At 38.3% G+C, this 16,918-nt stretch overlaps 1 protein-coding gene across 9 annotated transcripts in view; it reads right to left on the bottom strand.

Annotated features, from left to right (window-relative positions):
• Window positions 1-585: 585 nt before the first annotated feature.
• Window positions 586-16,918, bottom strand: part of LOC137638734 (ankyrin repeat and sterile alpha motif domain-containing protein 1B-like) — a 182,360-nt gene continuing 166,027 nt past the window's right edge. For 6 of the 9 annotated variants that reach the window (XM_068371072.1, XM_068371073.1, XM_068371078.1 and 3 more), the window contains one exon: window positions 586-4,237. In XM_068371072.1, the coding sequence (XP_068227173.1) occupies window positions 4,072-4,237 (166 nt within the window). In that variant the 3' untranslated portion in view covers window positions 586-4,071. Of the gene's footprint in view, window positions 4,238-8,627; window positions 8,844-16,918 lie in introns of those variants that run through there. The other 3 variants (XR_011044177.1, XR_011044178.1, XM_068371075.1) reach the window with 3 other exon arrangements.

The following is a 16,918-nucleotide window of genomic DNA, read 5'->3' as shown; positions in this document are numbered from 1 at the left end:
AATATACAACAGTTGTTACAAAAATAGGAGGCAAATATAAAAAAGAAAACTCAGGCAAGACTTTATCAACCTTTCGAATATAATTCTAAATTTATAATTTTATCACATGAAATGTATTTTTGTCCATCAATGCAAGAGTTGGTATAGAAATAAATAAAGTACATAATGTCTATGAAAGGAGAGATGGAATGAAATTAAAGGTTACCTAATAAAAGGTATTTAAAAGATACACAGTAGTTTATCAAACTAGATGCTGATTAATAATGGTCATGTCCCCTTAAGAGGTTGCTTGGTAATTGCCTGACACTGGTTACAATTCTTTGGGAGTATAAGTTAACGGTGGAGTATCATATAGGAATATGAAGGTGAAAAAAATTCATGCACTTTTGACAATGAAATGATTATTATTTTATGAAAAATTGTCAAGCAAGTCAACAAGTGAACCTTGAAATCCTTCAGTAGGTGCCAAAACATAAGAAAATAATTCTATAGTATAATCTCCTATACAGTAGTTAAACATATGAGGTTTACCATTCAGACTGATATTGGCTTCTGTAGGAGGCTTAACTCAATTGTTTTTCACAAAAAAAAAAAAAAAAAAAATTACATAATTATTTACACACGTATAAACATACAAAATGCTAAAATTCAAAGAAATTTCCTGTTATAAATCTACTTGAACCATGAGTATGGGTGGGTTTGGGGTACACAAAGTTCTTTTGAAAATTCTCCGATATAATATTGAACTTTTACATCTTGTAAACTGCCACTCTTTCACCAGGATTGCAGCACACATTGTAATTGTGCATACATACACACATACATTTAAGGAACAACATATCTTCATGACTAGCACACATCTGTAGTGCACAATAGTACTATATATATTTATATTGCATGGAACAAATATTTACAAAATATCCCATTTATCTGTAAATACCTGTACTGGATAAAACTAATAAAGATTCACTCACTAGATTCAAACTTGCTATTTCTTTTAGAAAATATAAAATTGTCTTGGTTGTCAATGATACCCTACAAAGCTAATGGAATTTAAGTTTCATTGTGATCTTTTTAAAAAGACTTGGCAGACAGCTTATGAGAAAAATACTGTTGTTGATGCACTATACTTTTAAGCACAGCAAATAATATTACAGTACTGTATAGTGGTTTAAAAATTGCTGTTCTCTACCAGAACAAGCGTTTATAGCTAAATACATTGGGATTTATGCATTTGTACAGCATTTTGCATGAAACACGCCAGGCTGAAAATTGACTAGTATGGAATGATTCATAAAAACCATAAAAAAAAGGAAATACCAACTATATTTCTATATTTACTCTTCCTATGACTGTTCTATAAGTCATACTAGATGAATAAATAGCCATAATTAAAATAGAAAAAAAAAGTTATATAAAGTTGTGAATAAGCAACACAAACATTGAAAAATAAAATTTAATTGCTAGAACTGGAGATAGACTGAATTTTAATAAATAAAAAAATCTGCTGATAATGTTTTTATAAAATCTGCAGTAAAAACATTTGAGCAATGTCACTTAATAAACATTTCAAATGTCCTAATCACTAAAAAAAAAAAAAAGGCAATATTAAGCTTTAACATTCAATAAATGAGATACAATACATATTAACTTTCTGGTGATCCTGGCCACGACAAGATCACTGTCATACTCATAACCTGCAAACTTTTTTGTGGTGAGCAATGATGTCATGTGACAGTACTTGTGTTGGTGTTTTGTAGCATAACTAATAAAGGAAAAAGTAGAAACAGAAAATTGCATATGTAGCTACATGAGCAGATGGACACTCAAAGTGCATCATCGGATCCTCAGAGGGTTAAAATTTCATAAAATTTAGTTACATTGACTAATTGACAAAAGCTGTTGAACAAAAAAGATGATTAGCCTAATCATATACTGTATATTGCCACAAAACAAGTAATAAATTTGCAAGTCAACTGCAGATATTTCTTTCCTATGCATGGGAAAGGTATAGTAGTTATATTTGAAAGAAAACCACTGAACTCAATTGACACTAATATTCAAATTAACACGGAATTCAATGACAATACAACTCTTATCATTGTGTGTTGAAAAAACTAGTTTACATATACAACCTAGCAATGGTGGTTCAAGGGACTATTGTTTTCATTACTTGGGGAAACTAATATTACAAAATACACCATTCATCTTTTTTTCAAATAACGGACACGTTTCAAGAATGTGTTAAAAAAAATATTCCAATGAACCTAAAGTCTTCAGTAAGTCTTTGCAAATCTAGCAGATCATTTTCTCAGTACTCTATTACATAAGACATGAGTGCACAACATACACAGTGCAGATAAAACACAAAAATACAGTTGTGTATACTCTATAGTGTTGGTTATGCTATTAAGTCAATAAGAATATAGCACATACAACAGTACATATTGATATAAAAATCATACAGCCAGCATAGTGAAAGAACAAAATATTGGACATATAAAAGTTGTATTTTAGCTAATTATTTAAAGTAACAAGTAACAACAATAAAACCATCAAAAACTAGGTAGAAAGCTTTTGTTACCATAAGCCACCTACAAATTTAAACCCTCTAAAATGGGAGATCATCCCAGAAATAGGAATAAATAATGTTATAAAATATGTAAAACTATAAATAAAGGGCAGGTTTTCCTCTCACAGTGCATCAAAGAGCAAATCAAGCACCTCAAACAAAAGGCAATACGCTTCCATATTTCCCACTTTAATATCACTTGCTCTCAAAATCTCATTAACTGGATTCCTTATCACTTATTGTAAATATAATATATCTATATATTGGTATGAAAGATAGAGAGATAAATTTAACTAGAAAAATGGTCACTATCATAAGAACTTTTTTGTCTTTTTATACATTTCAAACTTTGTCATTTATTCACAAGAATAAAAATCCTATCAATTTAAAATGCTTTGCCACTTTTCAAGTTACACCACAAAGATAAATAAAATAAAATAAAGACCACAATACTAGGTAACAAGAAATAATTGATAAAATTCATAGTGAAAGTCATCTGAGAATACAGTACCAAGGCTTATGGCCCTATAATTATTTATTATAAAAATATTCATGGAATGAAGTTAATTTCTATAACACATGCCAATGCAAATACTTTTTAATCTTTGAAACTTACAGCAAAAAAGCTGTAATGCCCTAAAATTTCCTATCTCCAATAAATAATGTACATATTTGACACTTATTGAAAGACTTGTGCAGGCTTGAGAAAGAACAAATCAGTTGTTTCATTTACAGCATCAATCCAGCCCATACAGCATGGCTTAGAACTTTCACTCTCATGCCAATAACAAAAGGCTGCTGTACAGCCAAGTATGATGTAATAACCAATGATGAATTTTCACATAAATACAATAATAGCTACCTTATTTAAATGATAATCTCTACTTATGTTTATCACTAAGAATTCTTGTCTGTTTCTTTAAGAGGAGCAATAAATCTCTCGGGGTGTCAAGCATTCTTTACTTCTGTTTTTCAAGTCTTTCTTTTATCATATATGGTTCCATTTTCAGAAATCTAAAAAAAAACTTGCAATTCCCATGTTTTGAGAATACAATTTCCTTAACTGAAGTCTCGCATATGCATTAATAATTATAGAAATAAATGTTTTAATCGGATTCTCGCATGAAGTCACTATTGGATAATCCAGTTATTTGGAGTACAGTACTGTAATTTACAATCCATAGAGTAAGCTCATTCCTTTAGTTCCTGTGACACAAGGCAAACTGATAAACCATCTTGCACTGACTTTGCACTACAGACTCCAATTTTTCTGGGGCTTTTATTATATATGTATAAATATATATACAACACTGCACTCAAAAATTATGTATGGCGCATGCTTTACCATTTCTATAATATCCAGTTTCTTATCACTGCCATATTTCAACACATTACATTTTAAGAAATGCACAAGATACCATATTTTCTGAATAAGCACGTAGATTGTACAACAGCTTGGCTCACATACATGACAACATCACACTACACTAAAAGTTTAGCTATGTACCATTTATTTGAGTATGACTTGAAGGTACAGAGCTTAGAGAGTCCCTCCTTGAGCCACAATCCTTTTCAGATCCATTTCCAGAATCTGACAGAAGATTTTCTGCTGAACTACTGGATACACCCCCAATAGAAGATTGTTGTGGCACAGTGGAATGTGATCTGTGAAAAGTAAATTTTAGAAAAAACATTAAGTTAAAATTAAGGTTAAAACTTCTCACAATAGTGAGCTTTGAAAACAAAAATTTCAATTAATTTTATAAATTTAAAAATATATTTTAAAACCTAATGTAAAAACTGTGTAAGCTAGCTTCTGCGAGTAAAGAAGCAAAATAAGTACAGTAATACAGAGTTAAAGTACAATAAATAAGACTACAAAAAGAAAATTTGCCTTTATCTTAGTACAATACTTTGTCCTGGTTCACATGATCTCCGATCTAATTGAAATACTGGAGAGAGCCAAGAATAATAATGACTTACATTCAAATATAGCATTACAGTTATTGGATATTTTTCATCAGCTCAAAGTAATGATTTTTAAACTATATGATAAGCTTTTGCATGGTCTTTGATTTACAGATGCTGGATTTCATTATACATTAGGAACATTGTACAAATAACTCTCGGACAGGAAAGGAGAATGTCAAAACTGGTAAATTTGTACTATACTGAATTTTTTTTTTCCATTATATACTGCTCCTACAAGATTTTAAATAGTACTATTGACTTTTCCAAACCTTAATCATAACCTTTAAATAATAATTGCAAAGCTAAAAAAAGTTCAGTATCATCAAAATCATAATCTTCCATACATCAAGTAAAAGAAACCTGCTTAAAATAGCACGAGGACTTCAATCCCAGTCACAGGTTTTAATAACTATAAATGTAACTTCTATAACTTTAATTAATTTTGGAAAATCATGAGCACTAAATTTTCATAATGAATCTTTTAAGCTCCCCAAAGTAAACAAATAGACTTGAGAACTGATTTGTATGAAAACCATATAATTTTGTTCAAACCAGTTGAAGAAAATTTTCTTTCTTGTTTACAGGAATTCTATGCAAAAAAAAAAAGAAAAAAACATTACTGGTGATTTCAAAAGCTTGGCATTTCTTAATTTTGAAGTCTGAATTTTTTTTGTATAATTATGAAAAGTATTTACACATGAATTTAATTTGCTTACTCAATAAATGTGGATTTCAGGTCAAAACGTGCTAGCTTTAGTAATATAAACAGGAACTGGATGCATTTTGTCAAATTTACATCATACAATATTGTTTTGAATGTTTGTTATGCTGTAGTACCTTACAAATATTCTGACACTAAACATAAATATTGATACACTATATGAAATAAACTGTTAATCTCTAAAATTTATAAGTTAGGAATTTTGTTTAGTTGGAGGCCTATTAATTATATTTGTTTCATATACATCTATAATGCATTTAAGTAAAATTATTTTTTTATTTTTATATACATATAGTACAGTATAGTAAAGGGCAGGTTTCCAGTTCTGAATGATACCCAAGTTCAGTGGTCTTTGAACTATCTGACAAAGTAGCCTCAAGACAAATATGGCATCTAAATCCTTGGAACCGAAGGTAATCTGCCTTCCCACTTTCTGATGCAGCTGAGCAGACAAAAGAGGGTGTATTCTTGGTTTCAGACGAATAAGCACTGGTTATAAACGGCTGATGGATCACAGCTGTCCCTGAATAATGCAGAAGGATACTCAAAGCCTTCAAAATCAACTCGTCGGCAGAAACAGATAAATTGATGACTAATCTTGATTCAGAGCATCTCTTGCCACTGCTTGGGAGTCTACATCTGGAGCTACGTTAAGTGCACATTAGTGATTCTACATTAGTGATTCTCTTTCATAGTAAACAGGTCTATTTAGAGATCCAGCACTAACTCCAGGACCTCCCAAAACGACTATCTGGCCCAGGGTCCACTCCGTCTGCTGGACTGTCTGCCTGGATAGGGTGTCCGCTACTAAACTGAGTGAACCCAACAGGTGGGTAATAGGAACACATTCCTCTCCTGAAGGCACTTCAACATGGTGAAGGTCACTGCGTTGAGGAGTTGAGCATGATACCCCTTTCCCTGAGGCAACAGAATGCCACCTGATTGTGCATGAATATCTTTCAGAGTTTTGTCCCGATGTATCCTCTTCATTTCAGAAAAACTGCCATCAGTTCCAATAGTGTATACTGTATATTTGTGAAGCATTACAAACTGAGGGTACTATTTCCCGAACACGAAGATCTCTTGTGAAGGACCTGCCCCCTTCCTGACTTGGAAATATCTGCATAAATGATCATGAAAATCAGGGGAGGCACCAAAGAACAATCCTGGCCATTGCATTTGGCATTGCACAAGACCTGAGGAACTGCTTGAATCGACTGGGCAGTAGCGCTTGATGGTCCCGAAATCCCTTCCGAGCCACCCTTCTCTACACTAAGTTAAGGTCTTTATGTCTGTTCTTCAACCACAGGTCTACGGTACTAAGGAGGCAAACTAAGCACATTGAGAAAGGCCCAAAACCTTTACCAGTTGCAGTCTGTAAGAGAAACGGCTTGAATCAAAGGATCGGCCTTTGCTTAAAATTCTCCGCTGACATGCTTTCGTAAGGGAGTGGCTATCACCCAATCTCATTAAAAATCTAACTATTGAAATATTCTCGGTATGAGTCTCACTTTGCAAAATTGGTCATCAGTAGTGTAATTGTGACACACCACTTCTTTTGTTTCCACCCAGACCAGCCAGTTGTCTAGGTAAGTTATGATCTAAATTCCCTCCAGTCGCAGAAGTTTGATTACCACCTCTGAGCTTGGTGAACATGTTTGGGGGTAATGTTGAGGCCTTAAAGGCATTGCTTTGAACCTGTAAACCCCTCTTCCGAGTCAAAACCCTTCATAAGGTCAAAAGTGGTGGGCAATAGAGACTTGCAAATAGGCATCTTTTAAATCTGTTGTACAGTACAGGTCCAAGCCCATTTTGTTGTGTTTGTTGAGGAATGACAAATTTAGGATCACTCTTCTCTCCAGGGAGTCTTTCTTAGTTACGTTAAAAGGTCTGCTCTGGAACTTTTCTCTTGACTTTTCTTCAATATCTTAATGATGGAGTAGTCCAGTTCCAGGGTCCTGGGTTTTCAATAACTGTGGTGGCGTGGAGATGGTTTTATCATCCCCAACCAACAGAGACCCAAGGAGATTAAAGTGTACTGAACACGCCAAGAAAAAACCAACTGTTCCCAAAAACGATGTTGACAACCCCCAGCACGGTAGTCCTCGTTATGCTCCTGTCCTCTGCTTGATTTACCGACTCCTCTGTTTTCCTTGGAAGACCTCCACTCCTGTAATCTGAAACAAGTTTGACTGGCCTTGGTAAGTGGCCTCACCTTGGGAGGGGGAACTATTGTGGCCCCTCTCCTCCCGATGAGACTTCTATGTAGGTTAGAGGCTTGGAATGGGAAACGGGAACAGCTTTCTTAGTGGGAAGGTTCCGGAACTCATTGCGACATTTAAAGTGAATGGCCTTGGAGAGCTAGTATTCTTCCTTTTAAGAAATGGACAATACCCCTTTCTTCCACTTCTCCGGTAAAAGGCCGATACCCCTTTCATACACTAATTGGAAGTAACGTGGCCATAGCCTGGGGGCTAGCTCTAGCGCTCTCCACAAGGGCTTGGTGGAAGAGTGACTTATGCAAGGGTCACTGAAAAGAAATTCCCTCTACCTCCACTTTTCCTAATCCACAGCAGATAGTACATGGAGCCTTACCTCATACAGTACTTTACCTTCATAAGGTTTTGGAGGGCTTTGTAAAGAGGTTTGCATAGCATCTTGACCACTGCTTCCAAATATGGCACTGCTAATATCTTGACGTTTGATCTCTATTCTGATTTTGGCATTAATGGGATTGAAAAAGTTTTTTCAAACAAACCTATGAATTATGGACTTGTGTTAATACCTTCTAACAATCCCATTGCCTCACATGCAAGGATCCAGATCGCAGGAAGACCTAGCTACCTATCACCTGTTTGATGTATAGAAATATTGAAGCATCACAATAGGAATATGATCATATACCTGTAACAGGTTAATGGACTTGTGTAGATTACTAATGTATTCCAAAATTCTATAAGTAGTTGAGTTTGTAGAGAGCTTGTAGTAATTTTAATTAGACAAGGCCTTAATTTTCATATTAAACAGTGCTTTATGAAAAAAGCAACGTGGTAAAGAGAGAATAACCACCAGATCAAGATTGCTATTATGAAATAATTTTGTTTGATAGTTACTTATTGTAGTTTCTTGCATAAATGACCACTTTGTAATTATAATGATGGAAGATCATTTCTCTACACGCATTATATAAAAAGTGATGTGAAAGCAATTAAAAAGCTGTAGCCATCCAGCAAGAAAGCAAAAGCAGTTAACAAAAAACTAATGCATGGATAGAAAGAGATCAAAGAGTGAACTGGATTAAACCTGTTTAATAAATGCATACTTTGTTTTAATGGTTAAAGACAAAAGAAGTTCATGAAGTACCTTACACTTAAAGAAGATACACAACATTCCAAGCTTGTTCCTTAAGATAACAAAGGTGATGCGATGGCCAAGAAGAAAATCCAATAATGTGGCGAAGACTCATGTCAAATCAGCATTTTTTCTAAAAGTGAAAACTTCACCCTTTTGTCTTTCTTTATCTTTATAGTTTTCACATCACTTGTAGTTTCATTGCCATCACCTGAATTAAATTTTTTCCTAAATGTTAAGGAAATGTTATGAGCTGATGCAATACTAACAAAGATCAAGGTTGAGTAAATGTATACAGTTGGTAAACTAATGGATACCTAAATTTAATACTTTTATTTACCAAAAATTACTTACTGTTGGAATTACTGCATAACCAAGAATAATAAGTAAGACCTATAGAAAAGGTTACCTTCAACTTTACATCAAATAAAGATAATAATCTGTGTATGCAATAAGCAAAAACATATTTCAAATGAATAAAAAAATGGAGGACTAAGAGGTGGGGAGTTACGAGCTAGACACCTAGGAAAATTATTTGGGTTTTTGAAACCTTTCAACTTAACACACCTACTCTTGGAACACATTTGGTTTTGTATCTTTGGACTCACTGCTGTAATTGTACTTCATAAAAAAAAACTTATTTGTAATAAAGTACTACTTCATACTAAATGAAACTAAAATGTTTTAACATCATTATCAAACTGCTTTGAACTTGAAGATTGCTTAAAATTTCTTTTAAAGAAGCCTACAAGAAAGAACTAATACCTGTTTAGGCAGTGTTCATCAGTTATCAAGTTTATAGTGGAAGTCGCTATTAGATTGCTATTTATAAAGCAACTTCCTAATTCTGCATATATATTTTATTAGGAATTTTATATTGGCATAATACATTTAAGAAAACTCCCAAATACCAAGGTCCCCCTTTATATGCAATTCAAATTGGAGTCAATATAGAGTATCCTTTCACTTGTGATGTAAGTGGACGAATACAATATTTCTAAAATCACTGATGAATAATGCAGTGGTAACTAGTCCATATAAAAAAAATACATATATATTCATACAGTGCTTTCAAGAGCTTTATATATTAAAAAGAAATAAGCTAATTTATGCATACTTATCATTAGGTATTTTAACCACACCACTGTTTGTTGAAATAATCAAGACTCGCAATGGTTTGTCTTTTATAATAAATAAAAAAATCACATTAATTAAATGCAGGCCTTTAAAAAAAAAAAAAAAAAAGTTCTTTGACAGAGAACAAACATTTTCTTTGTGAAGTCCTGTGTGGTCTTGAAAGGACTCTTGTAAAATGGGAATACAAATATACTCAAAATACCTAAGAAATATTGTCCCCAGCTTTAAAATGCAGATATATGAGTTTGGTTATAAATTGCAACATGAAATTTTATCCGATTCTGAGTATTTTTCTGCTTTTAAGATTTTAATGTTTTTAAGAAACAGGGTTAATTGATAAAATTTAAATATCTATTTATTATAGGTTTTTATTTATAACTTATTTTTGTATCATCAAGACTTATATATTTTCTCACCCAAATTTATTCAGGTCAGCTCTGTAGGAGTCAAGGAGTCAAGTATGACTCATTGGGCTAGTGAATCTGCAACCCTTTAATATACTGTACACTTTAGGGCTAGTGTTTCAATGCTCAAATCATGGACCGAGTATGTAAAAGCAAGATTGTAACGTTTAGGCACTGTTGGACTTGACACAGTACCTCCAATGCTGAAATCATATGGACATCTTCCATACTAAGAATGAGAGGCTAGGGAAGAAGCAGGGTTTTGGAAACCAAACTGCAACACTTCATAAAAGGTCTTATCCTTTGTCAAAACCACAGTTTTGAGGTTTATGCACTGTGTGTGGTCTCCAAGGACTAATACCTTTTTATTATTATTACAAGCTATGTTATAACCCTAATTGGAAAAAGATGCTATATGCCCAATGGCTCCAACATGGGAAAGTAGACCAGTGAGAAAAGGAAACAAGAAAATAAAAAAATTACATGAACAATCAAAATAACATTTTAAGAACAGTAACATTCAATCAGATTTTTCACATATAAAGAAACTTTAAAAGAACAAGAGGAAGAGAGAAACAAGGAAGAATTGTGCCCCCTCAAGCAAGATAACTTGAGACGTGGAAGGCCATAGTAAAGAGCCCATGGCACTAACCAAACCAGAGAACAATGGTTTGATTTGGGAGTGTCATATTAGAAGAGCTGCTTACCTTAGCTAAAGAGTCTCTTCTATCTTTACCAAAAGGAAAGTAGCTACTGAACACATTGAGCAAAGAAGAATTGCTTGGTAATCATAGCGAGCGTTGTCATGTATATGTGGATGGGAGAATTTGAAAAGAATAGGCAAGACTATTCGGTGTATGTGTAGGCAAAGACAAAAGGAGCCGTAACCAGAGAGAGGGAAAACTCTAGCGAAGGGCTCAATGCCTGTCTTGTTGAAGGGCATTGATAATGTGGTCTGTTCTCTCTCTACTTTCACTTTATAGGAGTCTGGAATGAACCGAGAACTACACTGGCATGATGCACCACTTTGATTTATTTCGGGTTGTATCTTGCAAACATGCCCAGAACAATCCACAAACCTTCGTCCCTTACACAGAATTAAAAGTGGAGCTGGAAAATACACGGCCATTAAAATTTTTATGAATAGAATTTAAACATCCGACCAGTATTTGCCAGTCAGTTGTGCAGTAGCACAGGCCCCAATTGTTCATTGAAAACTTCATTGATTTCAGCAGTTAGTGTGAATATAGAAGTTCTCATAGACTAGAGTATTGCCTGCTTTAATTTGTTTTTTGTTTCTCTTTTCAGTGTGTTTATGAGTGACTGTCTTTAGTAGGGCTACTGTTAGAGATGCGGATTTGTCCAGGGGTGTTGGGTTGAAAATGCTGTACCTTTATATTGAGAGTGGCCATCCTCCCTGTGTAAGGCAAACGGCAGGAGAAGGAAGATGACAAAAAGGGATTCTTCATACTTAGGGTCTTCCCGTCTCCTCTCCCATTCTCCTGGTAAGCTCCCCCTTCCAATCTTGCCATCAATATCCACTGGGGGTCGCTTGGGTAAGAGTAATGACCTTTCAACTTCAGGGTAAATCTAGCAGCAGGTAGACCTCCCAATTTGCCCTTGCAAAATGGGAGGGCCTGCCATTAGGGGGAACCTAGTTTCCCGGTTGATGATGCCTTACGAATGCTGCAGGCGTCAAGCCCTCCTTGGGTTTGCAAGGAAATTCCTATAAGGATAGGCTGGTGTAGGCGCTGTCTGGAGCGGCTGGACAAGAGACAGCTTCGGATCCTGCTGGAGATGCTATCAGCACATCTCCCTCCAGAGCAGAGAAGAGAATGGCTCTCCTTCTTGGTCTCATGGTCTCAGAGCCCACCACCTTCTCCTCAGATGCTCTGACCATGTGAGCTGAGCCCTTTGTAGGAGACACTTAAAAATGTCCCTCCCACAAGTGTCCTTAACACGTGAGCAGGCATGAGCTTCTCAACCCTTCAGAGCCTGACCCTGAGCACAGGCACGAACACACACACTTACTCTCTCTCCAGTGGGGCACCCATCAGCCTCACCAAAAGCTTATAAGGGCAAGTGTGCACCTGCGCTTGAGCGCCTTAATTATTTTAAGCGATAACACAACCACCTTCAGGAGCTTGTTTACGAGCACACCCAGTCCACTGCTCTCCAGAGTAATTACCATCACTGTGAGACTTATCAATGCTCTAGAAGCATATTTACCCTTGAGCTCAGTAATTCACCTGTGTGCACACCCCAGATAACTAGGCACATTCCTCCCCTATCTTCACCTGAAGAGCGAGGACGTGCATTGTCCAACAGCGTGCTCTTACTATAAGCACTCGTCTAGAGACAGGTAAATAGCAGGATATCTACCTACCACAGATGCTAAGAGGCAGGTAGGCAGCAAGTTAGCCATTTGAATACTGTGCAAGTTACAAGTAACCCTTGACACAGCAGGGCACTCAATCATGCTGGAGGTCTAACAGGATCCTAGCCTTGTTCGTGGTCCATTACCCAGCACATTGGACCGCCACCTAGAGCCCTTGCATTTCCTAGAATGTGCACCTGAGGGCATTATTGTAAGAAGTTCTCAAAGGATTAATCCTCAATTTCAGTAGTTGGGGATTATGTCAATTAGGCTGGATGAGAGATGTAAACATAAACATCATTGACTCCTCCTCCAGGCGATACCTTCTACCCTTGGATCCAGAGGAGGTCCAGATCGTCAAGGGAAATCTCGTATCTAGAAGAGTTCCAGCCATCCCCGATCAAAAATGTTTTCTCACTCCCTTTCATCTTTCAATCGAAGAACGCAGGATGAAGTCCTCCAACCGCCTCCTTTCAAATGGATGAAAGTCTGTCCAGATCCAAAGCCTAGAATTTCAAAGGAAAGGGTAGACAACAACCAGCCTCCTCCCCTTGCTCTCTGAGGGTTCATGACCCAGAGAGAGCAAGGACTGTAAGACAGTGCCTAAGAACAAGGCTTCTCGCCTGATCGTAGAGCTAAGAATTTTTCAATATTAAACTTACCCGATAATCATGTAGCTGTCAACTCCGTTGCCCGACAGAATTCTATGGAGGGATACACCAGCTATCACAATACTAGAAGGGGGTGTACTTACCAGCGCCACCTGTGGCCAGGTACTCAAGTACTTCTTGTTGACACCTCCTCAATTATTCCTCTGTCGTGCTTCCGGCAAGACGTTCTGGGATACGCTTATGTTCTTGGAGTATTTTCACGACTTTGGTGAAGTATTTCTCTTTGATTTCGGCTGTCGCTTTACTGGAAACTTCTATATTAGCTTAGTTAGCTTTTGGAATTAATTTGATTAATTATGGTGACGAAGAGAGTATGAACTCTCTTTCACCTTTCAATGGCCGACCCTTCCCGTAGACGGAAGTGTTGGTGTCTAAGAGAGTATAGACTCTCTTTCTTAATTTTAGAGAGAGAGAGAGAGAGTCAGTTTTTTCCTTTAACAATAATATGTTTTAACGATATATATGATTGGGCTCTTCTCTCAGGTTCTAAGTCAAGAGAGAGAGAGAGAGAGAGAGAGAGAGATAGAGACGGAGGGAGAAAGAGGAGGATAAAAGTTTCATTCAAGCCTGCCAGGCGTACGAGTAACGTTGTTATCGTTTTTGCTCTTCTCCCTAGTCTCTTTAGGGGAAGAAAGTAAACGTTTCTAGAGTGATCTAGTGTTTAGTCTCTTTCCAGCCACTGAATTATTTATCTTTCATTAGATTTTTCTGTTACATTGTAATTCTGTTTTCGCAATTACTAACTTTTGAGAAAGGATAGAATTGCGTGTTTCAGGTACAAACCACTTAAAGTTTCGAGTTCAGTGAAATAAGTGCAAACAGAAAATCAAAGTGATAAGTGATTAGCGCAAAGTGTGTCAGTGTTGTGCGTGAGGGTACTTCTGTGCGCGCCAGTCGTCCTCCCAGTCCGGGACCTCTTGCAAGCTCCCAAGCCCAGGGGAGAAGCAATGTCGAAGGGCATAAGGGTTCAGCAGGCCTTGATCGGCGCACAGAAGTATCCTCGGTGGTTGTGGGCGTGTCTTACCGAGACCGTCACTCCCACCCGCAGACGATTGAGCCCTTATTTTGCTCGTCTGCAGAAGAAATTTAGGGGAGAAAACGCTGGTCTCAGGTCTCAAGACCTCTTAAACGTAAAGTCCAGACCTATGCCAGACGTACGAAGTTAGAGTTCAACAACCCGGATGCAGTCATTGGGTTAGCTCTGACTCTCCTCAGTCATCAGTTGAATGCACTCCGCCTAAGAGGAGTAAGGTTCTGCCGCAACAGATCTCTGCTGTTAAGGCTTTACCTCAGCAGACCTTAGTGTCTGCCGACCCCAAGTTGACTCTACTGCAGTCCATGCAGTCACAACTTTCGGTCTTGATGCGTGAGTGTCGGGCTGAGAGTGTTGCGCCTCCGCCTCCGCCTACACTCCCTCCGCCTGCGCTCGCTCCGCCTGCGCTCGCTCCGCCTGATCGCAGTACCACCTGCCAGGCGTACGATGTTGAGCCACGTTCTGAGTTTGCTGTTCCCAGTGGTGTTCAGCCTCCGCCTTCTTTAAGGCAACCTTTACAATGGGATCAGGAGGATTATACCTCTCTTCCTCCGCCTCCACTTGCTGCTCCACCAGTGATGCAACACTCGGTTGAGGTACAACAACCTCTCCCGTCCTTGAGTCAGTCTCCTCAGCTCTCGCTGCAGCGAGCTCAACCCTCCACAAGGCAAGCACCACTACACCTTAGCCTTGCGCCTCAGGAGCCTCAGCTTGCGAGACATTTACCTTGTTCTGCGCAGCCTCTACCTCATCGCGCTCCGCTCACACCACAGGAACAGGAACTTGCTACTCCGCTTCCGCCAACCGCTCAGCAAGCGCAACCCTTGGGTTCAGCCACTCATGCCAGGAGTCAGCCTCCTCCACCCATGCGCCTACCTTCTGCTACTTCCTTTGATCAGCCTTTGCAGACTGAGCCTCAGGTGTTCCCTCAACAGAGTCTTGAAGAGGAAACCACAACTATTGTTGTTCCAGCTCGTTCTGACTCTGCTGTTCAGCATACCTTACCTCCATTTTCAAACCTTATGATAATGGAGGTTATTTGTATTACTTATAAAAATATATTTGTATTCCTTGCAATATATTTTTTAACAATATCGCAGAATATGGCAAAAAAATATGAATCATGAGTTATGAATGTAAGGTAAATATTATGTTGATATTTAAACCCCATGCAAGCATGCATAAAGCACTCTAGCACTGGTCATGGAATTTCTGAGAAATGTTAAACGCCATGCACACGCTCTGCTTACCTTACAGCATGCTCTACATACAGCATGCTCTGCTTACAGCATGCTCTGCATACTACATGCTCTGCTTACAGCATGCTCTGCATTCAGCATGCTCTGCATACAACATGCTCTACATACAGCATGCTCTGCATACAGCATGCTCTGCATACAACATGCTCTGCATACAGCATGCTCTGCATTCAGCATGCTCTGCATACAACATGCGCTACATACAGCATGCTCTGCATACAGCATTCTCTGCATACAACATGCTCTGCATACCTTACCGCATGCTTCTCAGTCACACATCTTTGGTTGTTGCCAACTCACTAGACTGTCAAGCAGTTTCATAACGTTGCCTTCTAGTCTGCTGCTTTTGCACCAGTGAACCCTCACTGAGAGAACTTAGCTTTTCTAGGATATGGTCCCTGTAGATGAGAAAGTTCTTTTCTCCCTCCTTCTGATATTCCCTTGAGGACTCTGTCATTTGGAGGGAGCCTTTAGCTGCATAGCCTCTTATGGACTTTTATTTAAGCATAACATGCTTCCAGGGAAGGTAATGGTTCCACTTCAGTCGCTAATCCCGTCTGTTACCACACCTGCTCCCATAGACCTTGAGCTGTGTTGCAAGACATGCACTCCAAGCTTAGTCCTTGTTAGAGGATTTTTTGTTTACGGAGTCAATGTGTCACGGGGAAGACGTTCAACAACCAACAGAAGTGACTTGTTGTGACGCAGTGCGGCAACCTCAGCAACCCGATAAGGAGTTGTCTGTACGACCCAGACAGTCTAGACAGATTCGGGTTGTCACTGTACTTCCTCGCTTGCCCATGATTGACAGTTCACAGACTGTGCAGCAGTACCATGATCTTGTGTCCGGCTCCGTCAGACGACTGGCTTTTAAGAGCTCCCACAAGTCGTCGCTGTCTGGAGATTTTCAAATGGACTATGGATCTGACCAAGGAACTGGGCCTCCTGGTCAATTTTGAGGAGTCTCAGCTCGTTCCATCCCAGACCATTGTCTCCTTGGGTATGGATCTTCAGAGTCGAGCTTTTCGGACTTTTCCGTCGGCCCCAAGGATCTTCCAAGCCCTAGAATGCATCCAGAGCATGCTGAGAAGGAACCGATGCTCAGTCAGGTAGTGGATGAGTCTAACAGGGACACTTTCATCGCTGGCCCTGTTCATCGTGTTAGGGAGACTCAACCTCCCCCCCCTTCAGTATCATCTAGCTGCTCACTGGATAAAGGACATGACGCTAGAGACGGTCTCAGTTCCTGTTTCCGAAGAGAGGAGGTCTTCTCTCGCGTGGTGTAAGAACAGCTTTCTTCTCAAGGAAGTCTACCTTTGGCTGTTCAGAAACACGACCGCCGTCTCCTCTCGGACGCATCAGACACGGGCTGGGGTGCGACTTTGGACGGACAAGAATGCTCGGGAACATGGAATCAGGAGC

Source organism: Palaemon carinicauda, chromosome 3, assembly GCF_036898095.1.
Source record: "Palaemon carinicauda isolate YSFRI2023 chromosome 3, ASM3689809v2, whole genome shotgun sequence".
NCBI classification, from domain to species: domain Eukaryota; kingdom Metazoa; phylum Arthropoda; class Malacostraca; order Decapoda; family Palaemonidae; genus Palaemon; species Palaemon carinicauda.
Note: the sequence above shows the minus strand (reverse complement) of the source record. Positions and strands in the feature narration are given on the sequence as shown.